The sequence below is a fragment of the Drosophila sulfurigaster genome, chromosome 2L, assembly GCF_023558435.1.
Source record: "Drosophila sulfurigaster albostrigata strain 15112-1811.04 chromosome 2L, ASM2355843v2, whole genome shotgun sequence".
Lineage (NCBI taxonomy): Eukaryota > Metazoa > Arthropoda > Insecta > Diptera > Drosophilidae > Drosophila > Drosophila sulfurigaster.
The window spans coordinates 11,307,685-11,321,684 of record NC_084881.1 but is presented as its reverse complement, the minus strand read 5'-3'; the positions used below and the strand labels follow the sequence as shown (position 1 = coordinate 11,321,684).

At 35.8% G+C, this 14,000-nt stretch overlaps 3 protein-coding genes across 3 annotated transcripts; all 3 read left to right on the top strand.

Annotated features, from left to right (window-relative positions):
- Positions 1 to 183: 183 nt before the first annotated feature.
- LOC133850712 (UDP-glucosyltransferase 2-like) lies at positions 184 to 1,925 on the top strand. The gene is made up of 2 exons (XM_062286876.1): positions 184 to 896; positions 956 to 1,925. Exons 1-2 carry the CDS (start codon positions 214 to 216, stop codon positions 1,866 to 1,868), a joined length of 1,596 nt encoding a protein of 531 aa, XP_062142860.1. The 5' UTR covers positions 184 to 213; the 3' UTR covers positions 1,869 to 1,925.
- Positions 1,926 to 3,847: 1,922 nt separating this feature from the next.
- On the top strand, positions 3,848 to 5,581 carry LOC133850838 (UDP-glucosyltransferase 2-like). The gene is made up of 2 exons (XM_062287066.1): positions 3,848 to 4,565; positions 4,641 to 5,581. The coding sequence occupies exons 1-2, from the start codon at positions 3,880 to 3,882 to the stop codon at positions 5,551 to 5,553; spliced, it is 1,599 nt and encodes a 532-aa protein (XP_062143050.1). The 5' UTR covers positions 3,848 to 3,879; the 3' UTR covers positions 5,554 to 5,581.
- Positions 5,582 to 7,084: 1,503 nt separating this feature from the next.
- LOC133847138 (UDP-glucosyltransferase 2-like) lies at positions 7,085 to 9,154 on the top strand. Its single transcript, XM_062281949.1, has 2 exons — positions 7,085 to 7,883; positions 8,224 to 9,154. The coding sequence occupies exons 1-2, from the start codon at positions 7,195 to 7,197 to the stop codon at positions 9,146 to 9,148; spliced, it is 1,614 nt and encodes a 537-aa protein (XP_062137933.1). The 5' UTR covers positions 7,085 to 7,194; the 3' UTR covers positions 9,149 to 9,154.
- Positions 9,155 to 14,000: the final 4,846 nt, after the last annotated feature.

Below are 14,000 nucleotides of genomic sequence, written 5' to 3'. Positions count from 1 at the left end.
GTCAATTTTAAAATGTTATCGCGATATGCGGTTTTAAAAAAGTTCACAGTCACGATGAAATTGGAATGAACAAATAGAATTCGAGTGAAATATTATCAATTATTCTTGGCTAAACAATACTTAATTATGAAGATATTTAACTACACATTTGTATATATAGCGTGTGAAATAGTGATTACTGATCAGTTTACGAAAATTTTTCAAGCCGTTCAAATGTCTTCGTACGGGGTAATCTTAGCGCTCCTTGGAGCAATACTTATCTCTGGTGCACAGGGAGCCAATATACTAGGCTTATTTAGTTGCCCGGGCCCTTCACATTTGATTATCGAAATGTCAATGGCAAAAGTCCTAGCCGAGAATGGACACAACGTGACAGTAGTGACAACCATTCCACCAGTTGTCACTCATAAGAACATTAAGGTTATTATAGTGCCCATGACGAAAGAGCAACAAGAAGGATTGAATAAAATGTTGGCCAGCGTTATGCAGACGGATAATAGCGATACAGGCACAGCTTTTCTGCGTATGCGTAGTCAATTAAAGATCATGTTTGATAAGAATCGTGAAGTCATGGAGGATCAACGCGTTAAGGATCTCTACGAGAACAAAGATAACAAGTTCGACTTGGTTATGATTGGATACTTCTTGAATAACTTCCAATTGGCTATTGCTCAAAAACTGAAAGTTCCCGTTGTGATTGCATCATCTACATTTCAATGGGGAGTGTTCGACAGCATGATTGCAAATCCAGCTGATGTCGCTTATGTTCCGGCAATGGGCGTCAATTTCAATAAAGGCCCAATAGATTTAAAACAACGTTTTACCAACTTTATTTCAAAGTGTTTTGAGAAAGTTTTTGTGTACCTCATTGAAAAGGATAATGCCGAGGCTTACTAGTAAGTATTATCTTATAATATACGATGTCTACAAGTATTAATTCTTTTCATTACTACAGTGAGCTCTATGGAAACGATCCTAATATGCCAACTTATGATGAATTGAATAGGAATGTATCATTAGTTCTCTTCAATTCACATGGCATCAGCGAAGGTCCCATTAGACCCAATGTGCCAGGAGTAATCGAAGTTGGAGGCATCCAGGTTAAGGATACACCAGATCCCTTGCCCCAAGCGATGTCTGAATTCCTAAACAATGCAACTGACGGTGCTATCCTGCTCAGCTTGGGATCCAATATTCAAGGAAAATATCTGAATCCAGAAACTGTTCAGAAGATGTTCAACGTTTTGTCAAAATTAAAACAGCGAGTTATTTGGAAGTGGGAAGATGGTGACAACACTCCTGGAAAATCTGCAAACATTCTTTACTCCAAGTGGCTACCTCAGGATGATATTCTGGCCCATCCAAAGATCGTTCTCTTCATAAACCATGCTGGCCGTGGCGGTATTACGGAGTCACAGTATCACGGAAAACCAATGCTCTCACTTCCAGTCTTTGGAGATCAACCTGGAAACGCAGATAAGATGGTATCTGATGGCTTTGGCCTCAGCATGTCGCTTTTGGCTTTGGAGGAGAAGCCTTTCCGCGATAATGTTATAGAACTTCTCGAAAATCCGAAGTACACTCAGAAGGTTAAGGCCTTCTCTGATTTATTCAGAGATCGACCATTGACTGCTCGTCAGACTGTACTCTACTGGACTGAGTACGTGCTTCGCCATCATGGAGCTCCTCATCTGCAATCTCCCCTCTTGCGGCTGAACTTTGTGGAAGCACATAATATTGATGTCTACGCTGTGATTATAGTTGGTCTTGTAGTTATCCTATTTATAAATAAGATAGTCTTACAATTACTCTATAGAAAAATAACTGGTCAGTCAAAGAAGAACAAAAATGCTAAAAAGACAAATTAAAATGAAATGATATAGCATACCTTCAAACAAGCTACAAAAAGATTTTCAATTTAACAATACATATATTTAAATACGCACAAGAATATAATTTAATTTATTGGGTTTTTCTTTTTATAGTTGAACTTTCTTTTTTCTAAGACATTTGTTTATTGATAATACAAATAACTTTTAATATCACAAAATGTGATTGCATATGAAACAATTGCAGAACTTAAAATATTTTTAGACACACAATAATAAATTAGGTCTTTATGAATCCTTAGAATTTGCTTCCGATCAGATATAAATTTATTTATTTTCATTTAATTTTATTTATTTAATTCAATTCTTTTAAATTGGTTTGGTAACCTGTTAGTAGTAGTATATATAAAAATATACGAAATATATCTTTCGGTCGACCACACTCGACTTTGGCTTTCTTACTTGATTTTTTTTTTTTAATAATATTATAATTTTAAGCTTTGAATCTTTAGCTCTAAAGAATTAATTATCAACTAGAAATAAGCTTAAATAAGAGAGTAGGTTTAAAGTAGTTAACACAAATTGTACATATATATATTTTTATACCCGCTACCCATAAGGTAGAAGGGTATTATAACTTTGTGCCGGTAGGAAAGGTATGTAACAGGTAGAAGGAGGGATCGCCGACCCTATAAAGTATATATATTGTTCATCAGCGTCAACAGCCGAGACGATCTAGCCATGTCCGTCTGTCCGTCTGTGTGTCTGTCCGTCTGTCCGTATGAATACCTAGATCTCAGAGACTATAGGAGATAGAGCTATAATTTCTTTTCGACAGCATGTGTTATGTTTGCACGCAGATCAAGTTTGTTTCAAATTTTTGTAACGCCCCCTTCCGCCCACGCAAATCAAAATAATCGAATAACAATCGTAATTTTAAGGCTAGAGCGAATTTTGGTGTATACAATAATAACAATAGTACTTATAATTCCTGAAAGTTTGGTTGCGATCAGATAAAAATTGTGGAAGTTATTAAAGAAATACTTTTGTATGGGCGAAAACGCCCACTTACTAGGGCTCTTAGTTGCTTTGGCCGACAATCTGGTACATTGAATGGTGTGCTGTATCGGTATACCAAACATACCATTTGGTATATTTTTTAGTATTTTTGGTATATTTTGAAAATAATACCACAATATTTTGCCTTTATTAAAACTGGGTAGCGGGTATCTCACAGTCGAGCACACTCGACTGTAACTTTCTTACTTGTTTTATTTATTTTGATACGCCGTGTTTTCTTAATATCAACATTATCTAATGTAAATATATGTAATCACTTCAATTATTTAGGATTCATAGATACTTTTAGTTATATTAAAAAACTGATATCTTTTAGTATTAATTATTGTGTTCTTTATCGCTTTAATTATTATTAAAATAAACTTTGACTTTTAGCTATATATTGAGATACAGAAAGTTTGTTAAATCAATTTATATGGTTTTATTAAATTTTCTTTTTATTTATTTGTATTGAAAGATATCAAAATTAAATAGAAATGCTCTTCTATAAAAGATTCGGAATATAATTATGCTATCCTTAGTAAATCATGTTGTAAAAGAATGAGCCAAAGAATACATAACACAACATAACACATAATCGAAATCGAAAGAACAAATGAAACAGTACTTTCACTGATAAAAAAGAATGAACGACCTTCACTCAACACTATTAGTTACCCATACAAAGGCATGAAATCGACCTCAAACATTTCACAGAGCATATTGATTAGATTATTAGGCAAAGAGTACGTCACCAATAAAATTTCAACGCTTCACGGTTGCTCGGCAAATTTAAAATATTATCTCGGTATAAGGGACTTCTAAAGTGCAGAGTCATCATGAAAATGAAATAAAATAATGTAAGTCAAGTGAGAATTTTAATCTATAATTGGCTTAATAAAATAGTCAATTGATAACGCTACACATTTGTATATATAGTGTGTGAAATAGAGACCACAGTCAGTTTACGAAAATTTTTCAAACCGTTCAAATGTCTTCGTACGCGGTATTCTTGACGCTCCTTGGAGCAATACTTCTCTCTGGAGCTCAGGGCGCTAATATACTAGGCATATTTAGTTGTCCTAGCCCCTCACATTTGATTATCGAAATGTCAATGGCAAAAGTCTTAGCCGAGAATGGCCACAATGTGACAGTGGTTACAACTCTCAAACCTGTTGTGACCCATAAAAACATTAAGGTTATTGAAGTACCACTAACAGATGAGGAGCAGAATGCATGGAATAAGATTATGGGTTCCATGATACAGACGGATAATACCGATACAGGCACAGCTCTACTACGTATGCGCAGCCAATTGAAGAGTATGTTTGATAAGAATCGTGACGTCATGGAAGATCCTCAAGTCACAGACCTCTACGAGAACAAGGATAATAAATTCGATTTGGTTATGATTGGATACTTCATGAATAACTTCCAGATGGGTATTGCTCAAAAACTCAAGGTACCCATTGTGATAGCAACATCCATGTTTCAATGGGGAGTGTTCGATAGCATGCTTGGAAATCCAGCTGATGTCGCTTATGTTCCGGCTGTGAACGTGCACGTTAACGAACATGGCTTAATGGATTTTAAACAACGCTTTTCCAACTTTATAACGTCGTGCTTCGAAAAGCTCTTTGTATACCTCATCGAAAAAGATAATGCCGAAGCTTACTAGTAAGTACTATTACAAGCAAATTAATTACCATACAGATCAATTCATTTACAATTTTTTATATATTTTTTCTACAGTTACCTCTATGGAAATGATTCTAATATGCCACCTTATGAAGAGCTAAATAGAAATGTTTCGCTAGTTCTCTTCAATTCATATGCAATCAGCGAAGGTCCCATTAGACCCAATGTGCCAGGAGTAATCGAAGTTGGAGGCATTCAGATTAAAGATACACCGGATCCCTTGCCCCAAGAAATGTCTGAATTTCTAAATAATGCAACTGACGGTGCTATCCTACTCAGCTTGGGATCAAACATTCAAGGAAAATTGCTGAATCCAGAAACTGTTCAGAAGATGTTCAGGGTTTTGTCAAAGCTAAAACAGCGAGTTATTTGGAAGTGGGAAGATGTTAACAACACTCCTGGAAAATCTGCAAACATTCTTTACTCCAAGTGGCTACCTCAAGATGATATTCTGGCTCATCCCAAGATTGTGCTCTTCATAAACCATGCTGGCCGTGGCGGTATTACGGAGTCACAGTATCACGGAAAACCAATGCTCTCACTTCCAGTCTTTGGAGATCAACCTGGAAACGCAGATAAGATGGTATCTGATGGCTTTGGCCTCAGCATGTCGCTTTTGGCTTTGGAGGAGAAGCCTTTCCGGGATAATGTTATTGAACTTCTCGAAAATCCAAAGTACACTCAGAAGGTAAAGGCCTTCTCTGAATTATTCAGAGATCGACCATTGACTGCTCGTCAGACTGTGCTCTACTGGACTGAGTACGTGCTTCGACATCATGGAGCTCCTCATCTGCAATCTCCCCTGCTGCGGCTGAACTTTGTGGAAGCACATAATATTGATATCTACGCTGTGATTATAGTTGCTCTTGTGGTTATCCTATTTATAAATAAGATAGTTTTACAATTACTCTATAGAAGATTAACCAGAAAGTCAAAGAAGAACACAAATGCTAAGAAGACAAATTAAAATGAATGAATCTAGCACGAATTGAAATTATCTATGAAAACAATAAATTACAATAAATTAATATAAATTCATGAATAATATTAAACATTTTGACGTCCATCTTCATGAAGTTGCGATTACAGTGAAATATCTGCTACTCAAAATAAGTCTATGGTATAAAAAAAAAATTTTTTTTCATATAGTATAAGAATATAACTATTGTTAAGCGAATTTCAAAATTAACCTTCCTGTTACCTAAGCACACTGTAAAATTAACATTCCAATCGAATTCTCAGACTTACATAATATGTTATTGTATTTGTAGAGATTATTTGTATAGAGTATAGAGCAGAAAATTGAATTATAAATATTAGTTTATATTTTCTATTATATACTTATATATTTCTTATTTGAAAATAAATATTTCAATTAAGGTGTATATAACAATAAGACTTTTTAAACCCATTCCCCATTCGGGAAAATGGTATTATAAATTTGATCCTTCAGGAAATGTATGTAACTCGCAGGAAAGGCAACACCCAGTATATGTAACATATGTATTCTTTATCATCAACAGCCGAGACGATATTGCAATGTATTTATGTCTGTCTTTTTTCGGAAGATCTTATTATTGTTGCACGCGCATCAAGTTTCTTTTGAGATTTTATTTGGAAGAAAAACGTTGGTCTTCGTTGCTTTGGTTGACAACCCTATGCATATGTTTTTTACTCTGTGTTATATTTAATGTAATGTATGTATTTTGATATACCAAATATAGACATCGGTATATTTCAGGATTTTTGGTATATTAGCTTGGTATATTTCAGAAATAATACCTCAATGTTTTGCTTTTATTAAAAATGCCTAGAGGGTATCTTACTTGTTATTGCTGTTGTTTAATTTCTACTTACCTACTCGTTTACTTTCTGTTGATATGAGCTGGAATAGGCGCCACTGGGCTATTTGCAGCATTGACTCAAATTTCACTCAATTGTTGGAATGCTAATTAGATAATAATATAAACAAAAGCTAATCAAATTACTAACATGAAATTATACCTCAATTGATACCCGAAATAGTGCGGCAGCAAGTTGCTGACCGATTTCATATGCTTATCTACAAAATAGAATTATGTTTAATAACAAATCACGATGACTTAACAGTTTTGTCAAACTATCTTCTATAGTAATTATTTAAATTCTCTGCGATATTTAAAAATCTTAGTTTATGATTATTGTGTCTATTGATTTTACGGTTATTATATTATAATAATTATTAAATTGAATATCAATTAGTATTTTATCATATGATATTAGATTTTAAGAACAGAAACTCACGATGACTCTTAGCTATGTGACTTTGCAATTTCGATGAACATTAAGATTTGTCTTTATTAAATTTGCTGCTGTCTGTTTTAGATTTTGTGATATGTTATATTAATAAAATCGTAACTTTCTCTCCAAGAAATTTGCTTATCTAGTATGTTTGATTCCCTCGTTTATTATTCGCTTAGTAATTATATGTAATGAATAAATAGATGTAGGTATTATACGATTATTTTTATCAGTTCTTATCAAATTGGGCTTAACTAAGCTGATACCGCATTTATAGCGATAGTCCCATTAGAACTAATTTCAGTCTTCGTCGTGCTTTCAAACCTTTATGATGTCGCCTAAATTTCAGTTCTTAGCGATCATCGCCGCCGTGTTAATTAATTGTACTCAGGGTGCAAATATTCTGGCTGTATTTAGTTGCCCCAGTCCATCACATCTGATAGTGGAAATTTCTATGGCTAAGGTGCTGGCTGAGAATGGGCACAACGTGACAGTGGTTACATCTATGAAGCCTCATGTAACGCATAAGAATATGCATATTATTCAAGTGGATTTAACCGAAGAGGAGAATCAATCAATGAAGGACACAATGGCCAAACTGACGGCAAGAGATAACTCTGATACATTGTCAGCCTTATTTCGAATACGGCAACAATTTGAATTCATGTTTAACAAGAACAGAGATGTCATGAAGGATCAACGTGTAAAGGATCTCTACGAGAACAAGGACAACAAGTTTGACTTGGTGATGATTGGATATTTCCTGAATAACTTTCAGATAGGCATAGCACAAAAACTAAAGGTGCCCGTTGTGTTGGCATCTTCAATGTTTCAATGGGAAATATTTTACAGTACGTTAGGCAATCCAAGAGAGATTGCGTATGTACCAAATATTGGAGTATTTGGTAAAATTGGCAGCACTTTGACATTTTCACAGCGCGTTTTCGGCTTGATTTCATTTGCGATACAACGAGTATTCACCTATTTCCTGGAAAAAGATAATGCTGCGCTTTACTAGTAAGTTTTTAGAAATTTTGTAGGTGACCGACGTACACTTGCGTTGAAATAATAGTGTTTGTTGTCCTCAAGCGCTTTAATTTTAATTGAATTACATTTCATGCTATTGCAATATCAACTGACTGCTGACTGATGAATATTTACAGTTAAATGAGATTTACATTACTATCTAAGTATTATGTTAATTCCATTATTATGTAATTTACATTAATACATATACTTATATTATTATGATAATTATTATGTTAAATTTATGTTAAATTTATTTACCATGCATGATCAGCCTTATCCTGCTACAATATGATTTTTGGCATTATTTAATTGATTTTAATTTCCACAGTGAACTTTATGGAGATGATCCAAATATGCCACCATATGAGGAAATCAACAAGAATGTATCACTCGTTTTATTCAACACTCACGGCCTTAGCGAAGGTCCAATTAGGCCAAATATGCCGGGAGTTATTGAAGTTGGAGGTATTCAAGTTAAGGAACAACCTGATCCATTGCCCAAGGACATCGCCGAATTCCTGGATAATGCGACAGATGGCGCTATTCTTCTGAGCTTGGGATCCAATATTCAAGGCCAATTTTTAAAGCCCGAAACGGTGCAGAAGATGTTCAATGTTTTATCAAAACTCAAACAACGGATCATTTGGAAATGGGAGGATCTTAGCAAAACTCCTGGCAAATCTGCGAATATTATGTACTCCAAGTGGCTACCTCAGGATGATATTCTGGCTCATCCCAAGATTATGCTCTTCATAAACCATGCTGGACGTGGCGGCATTACAGAATCACAGTATCACGGCAAACCAATGTTATCTCTACCGGTCTTTGGAGATCAGCCCGCAAATGCTGATAAAGTTGTATTTGATGAATTCGGTCTCAGCATGAGCTTGTTAACACTGGAGGAGAAGCCTTTCCGCGATAACATTTTAGAAATCTTAGAGAACCCAAAGTATACACAAAATGTTAAAGCCTTTTCCCAACTGTTTCGAGATCGTCCGATGTCTGCAAGGCAGACAGTGCTTTACTGGGTCGAGTATGTACTACGCTATCATGGAGCACCTCATCTACAGAGCCCTCTTCTACATATGAGCTTCATAACAGCGAACAACTTGGACATTTTCGCCATATTATTCGTTGTTTTGATAATTATTGTATTTGTCAATGTGCTTATTTTACGTTTGGTTTACAGAAAGCTAACAGGGAAATCAAAAAAGGATCAAATTACTAACCCCAACAAATTAAAAACCAATTAAATATAGCAAATTAAAGTACAACAGTGAATAAATACACTAAATTAATAAGTAGCAAATTTTACAAAAATAGTTTGATGGCAAGAGAATCAATAGAAATATCCTCACTTTTAACAATCGCTCAGAATAATTTTGTTTTCTTAATACCTGTAATTGAACAGAATGAATTAAGTCAAGAGTTTATGTTATGTTATAAAATGTAAAAAATATAATTATGTTTCAGTTCACCAAAATGTATTTAATTTTTCATGATTGTGTTGTTAATTTTATTAATTTGCATTTTTTGTTTAGATCGATAGTGCGATCTATTTATTTAAGATTTTTAGCCCAACTAAAAAAATTGACTACGTTATTGACTGAATAAGAGAGAAAAGATTGTCAATTCTACACAAGATAAATAGAGTAGTTAGAAAGGAATATTGAAATTCTTTCTTTTCGTTTTACTGTACAGTAGTGTGTAGTAGTTTCTCGTTTTGGTTGTTCATAAATACGGTGGAATCCTTACTGTATCAAAGTGCGGACCAGTGTATGTATAAAGATCTTGTTGCTATTCTTTTATTTACTCGTAATGTTCTATTAGCAACATTGGGCTATGAAGAACCATTTGTTTGTGTTGGCGAGAAAAGAGATTTATCAAAAAGAGTCGCTGGCAGTGGCGATTTTTATTTCATTTGCGTGTTCCATTAATTCATTCGATTATCGCTCGCTGCCCTTATCCCATCTTGCCGCTAGGCGGAACTAATGGTCATTCGCTGCGTGTCCAGCACATCCATCGATTGTTGTTTACCACATTGCATTGGCCAAGCGGCCAAGGGGTCATCATGGGGCAAGGGCGGCACATTTTCGTACACATTTAATCGTCTGCCAGCCCATTGCAAATTCTTAATTAACACACACACACACATACACAGACAAGCACGCACTCACACAAGCAGACACATGCAAATAAATATTTATCGGCTTTCGTTAGCGCGTAACTCACTTGGGCAGGTCTCGGGTGTCGGACTCTGGTTCTCGGCCCTGAACACGGGAGGATGCTCCGTTCTTCGATCCAGCCTGTGCTGCACAAGCCCGCATTAAACATTTCCGCTTCCGTTTTTGTCCTTTTCATTTTGCTCAGCTCGTTTACACATTTATTCCCTTTGTGCTCTACAAAATCGAGCACATGGAGCCATGAATTTAATTCAAATGAATCTTAATTTCATATTTAAGTGAATATCAAAAGAAAGATCGAAATAGCAGCTCTCGAAAGTTGTAATAAATCTTATAAAACTGATTAGTTTAGTAATTTTAAAATGTTTAACTTACTTTGAAATTATAGCATTTCAATACTTTTAACCATTCTAGAACTTTTTTATTATTGCAATTTGTTGTGAGTACCGCAATTGCTCAACTCTTTGTAGGGGATTCAAGAGCTCTTGTCGTCGTGTCCTTCTTATTACGGGGATACTCATATCACGGCATTCGGCGCTTCCCTTTTTCCTGCCGTTGTTGGCGTCATTGTTAATGTGGCTGTTGATGTTGGTTGTCGGTTGTTGGTTGTTGGTTGTTGGCTGGTTACTTGGGTAACTGTTGCAATGTTAAGCGATTTAATGAAATATTTCATTGCATACTGCACGTCTCACTGGTCGGACTGTAGACACCGAGGAGCCTCCCCTTCCTTGTCCTTGCTCCTATTCGGAACGAAGCGTTGCCCAGAGTGAAGAGCCGATTGTAATGAGCTTTACACTAGACAACACTTCAAGCAACGCTCCACCCAAAGTAAATGTCAAATATTTGATTAGCCCCATTAAAGCAGCCCCTCAAGTAACAACGCTGACCCACATGCCCCAAATGCATGCCCAATAAGGGTTGTTTTCTGGAAGTAAAACTTCATTATAATTTCGCTCATTAACTCGTTCGTGTGTTTTCTACATTTTTACTCATTTTCCTCGACGAGGTTGAAGGCTGTGGGCTAAGAGAAAAAAACACTTTTCATAATTAAGCGTTGTAATTTTTGTTTGTTTCGGGTTACTTTATTTTTTTTTTTTTTGGTTAGAGGGCGCCTGTTCCTTACTTCTCAATTACAATATTTTTACCATTTTTGTATACCCTAGAAAAAAACGACACTTTCTACTTAATTTTTAAATATTTTTAATATTCTTTTTAATGTACTATATTCAATCATGCAAATTAAAATATTTTTTTTTTTCCTAGGGTATCTCATGGTCTATGTTCATTTGCATTTTCGTTTACTCGTCCAGTTTGCCTTTGGTTTTGACAGGCTGAGGAAAAAGTTTTGCTTGATGGACACATGATTGCTTTGGAGTGTGCGAAGGCGAGTTTGTCTATTCATATTTCAATATTTCATTAACTCGAACTCATTCATATTTACTGACGTGTGGACGGGGGCGTGACAGTGGGCGTGCGCTGCCATTAGGGGCACCAAAAATTGCTTGTGTAGCCCTCGGAAAGGACTCGATTACCATGATGGTGTAAATTCATTCACACAACATCAATTGGCATTGTTTGTTCCAAGCAATTCAATGATGAAAATTGCTGGGCAAATTTTACCAGCTTTAAGCTGACTTGAGGAATTTTCAATTAGTGCATGAAAAATGTCAAAGTCTAGTTCTAGGTTCTGGGAATTTTCATAATTATGCAGATGACTTGTCAAACTGTTTAATCCACATTTATATTGCAGTAAATTTAATTGAATTCGTCAAATCGTCCCTCCACTCCTCGACTGCCAGCAAATACGGAATCTCTCTCATGTCAAGCAGCCATAGAACTTTCGCATTGCTCGCAAATACTGTCATTAAAACGGCTAAAAACTACACACAAGCCCCAGACCAAAATGTCTATAATTTCTGTACATGGCAGCGACAACAACAACCAACAACAACTGTTCTTCCTCTCTCTCTCGCTCTCTCCCTCTGTGTGTTTTCCCTAACTCTCTGAGCATTAGTTATTACTGCGAACTATAATTTAAAATAAATGCCAAAGTAGCCGAAGCTCTAAACCGCAGTCCAGAGTTCTGCCAAAGAGTGGCAAGAGTTGTGCCACAAACCTGAGAGTAGGGCAAATGGGGAGCTATTAGGCCCCATCCACCATCCACTATCCATTCTCCACCATCCAAGTGGAACTGTTGCTCTTGCTCTCGTTGCTGTTGCTGTTGCTGCTGCTGCTGCTGCTGCTTTTGGCTTTATAATAAATTTATAAATGAAAATATGAAAAATGGTCGCTGCGTGTTTTTGCCAAACTAAGCAAAATTTGAGCAGCTTAAGTAAACGCCAGGAAAAAATCCCTCTTTGCAGCTGTGGAGTGAACTTTGTGCACTGAGCAACCGGCTTCGTTGCGGTCATCAGTGTGCTGATCATGTAGGATTTGTGGTCTTTAACAGTCAACTTTTTCAGAAGGAGCAAAACTAAAAATATGTATCAAAAGGAGAAGAACTAATTTTACTCTTTACTTGCAGAGCTAGACCGCTATTTGTTTGCTGTTCTAATATTAGAGAACATCATTTTCATACTGCTTTTATTTCATTTAATCATTAATCAAGCTATTATCATATTTACCTTTTATCTTTGTATGAATTCACTCGTAATTTACAATATTTACTTGCATTGGTTGTTTTCGATATAGAAAATATTTTCTTGAAAACAACATTTCAATTTTGCTGTCTTCAAATCGCATCCAAACTATTTCGCAAAGTTTTATTCTTAATGACATTTCAAATTCAATGTCCAAAGCAGAAGACAAGACTCATCTAGTTCCGAACAACCGACAGCAAACCACAAAATATAAAATACAAAATACATTCCATACATTGTTAGTGCAGAGTATATATATTATATTTATTTATGTAATTTCGGGAAAAAGGAAATAAACAAATGACAAGGACTACTGACACATTTTCAACTTTTTTGACTTGTGAAGAAGAAGCTAAAAAGCTGAATAAACTCTCACTCTGGGGCTATTCGCAGGACATGTGCATGTGTCAGGGAGAAACGAGAAAAGCGCAAATGGCCGGCAGCGTCACAAACAAAAAACATCTATGATTGAACGAGCTGGGAAAGTGCTTGACTCAAGGATACCCTATAAGGAAATAAAATCTAAGAAAAAACATTATTTAATTTTACATTTTTAGGTGTATTACGAGTATTATGTATATTAAAACACATATTAAATAAATATAGAAAAGGGCAAACCATCTCCTCCATACAATACATATTGAAGGGTATTTTGTTAACAAACATTCACTATGAAATATATGCTCGATGGTCCCTGGACAAGTGCCATTTTGATTAGTTTTTCATGCGTTATGCGTTTGGCTTTGCAAACTTGAATCTCTTGAAACCAGCAAAAAGAAAATTAAATCAAATGTAACTTTAGGCGTTGTTGTCCTCTTGTCCTCTTGTCCTGCTCGTTGCTGTTGTCCTTGGCCAATTCCTGTGCTTGCCGTTGCATGCATTGCTGTTCTCTGTTTTCCTCTCTCTCTGTGCTGGAAATTAAAGTTGCAACTTCCGGCAATGGCAGATATAAAGTACAAAAGTGCAAAAACTTTCGCTATTTTCTTGGCCAACTTTCAAATGCATTTGCACAATATCTTGGCAAGAAGTCGCTGGCATATATATAGTCAATGTCCATAACTCAAGAGTGGCCCAACACCTGATGCCCTGCACTGGGGAGAGCAGAGAAAAACAACAGCTGCTTCACCATTGTCGCTGGCTGAGTGTGAAAAAGAAACATTTGCATATCCTGTGACCCACTTGCAATCATTTTTCATGAACGTGCAAGCAGGTAAAATAGCTGGCAGCATCCAACGCAACAGCAGCGACATCTAGCGTGCAACATGCCAACTAAAGCTGGGGCA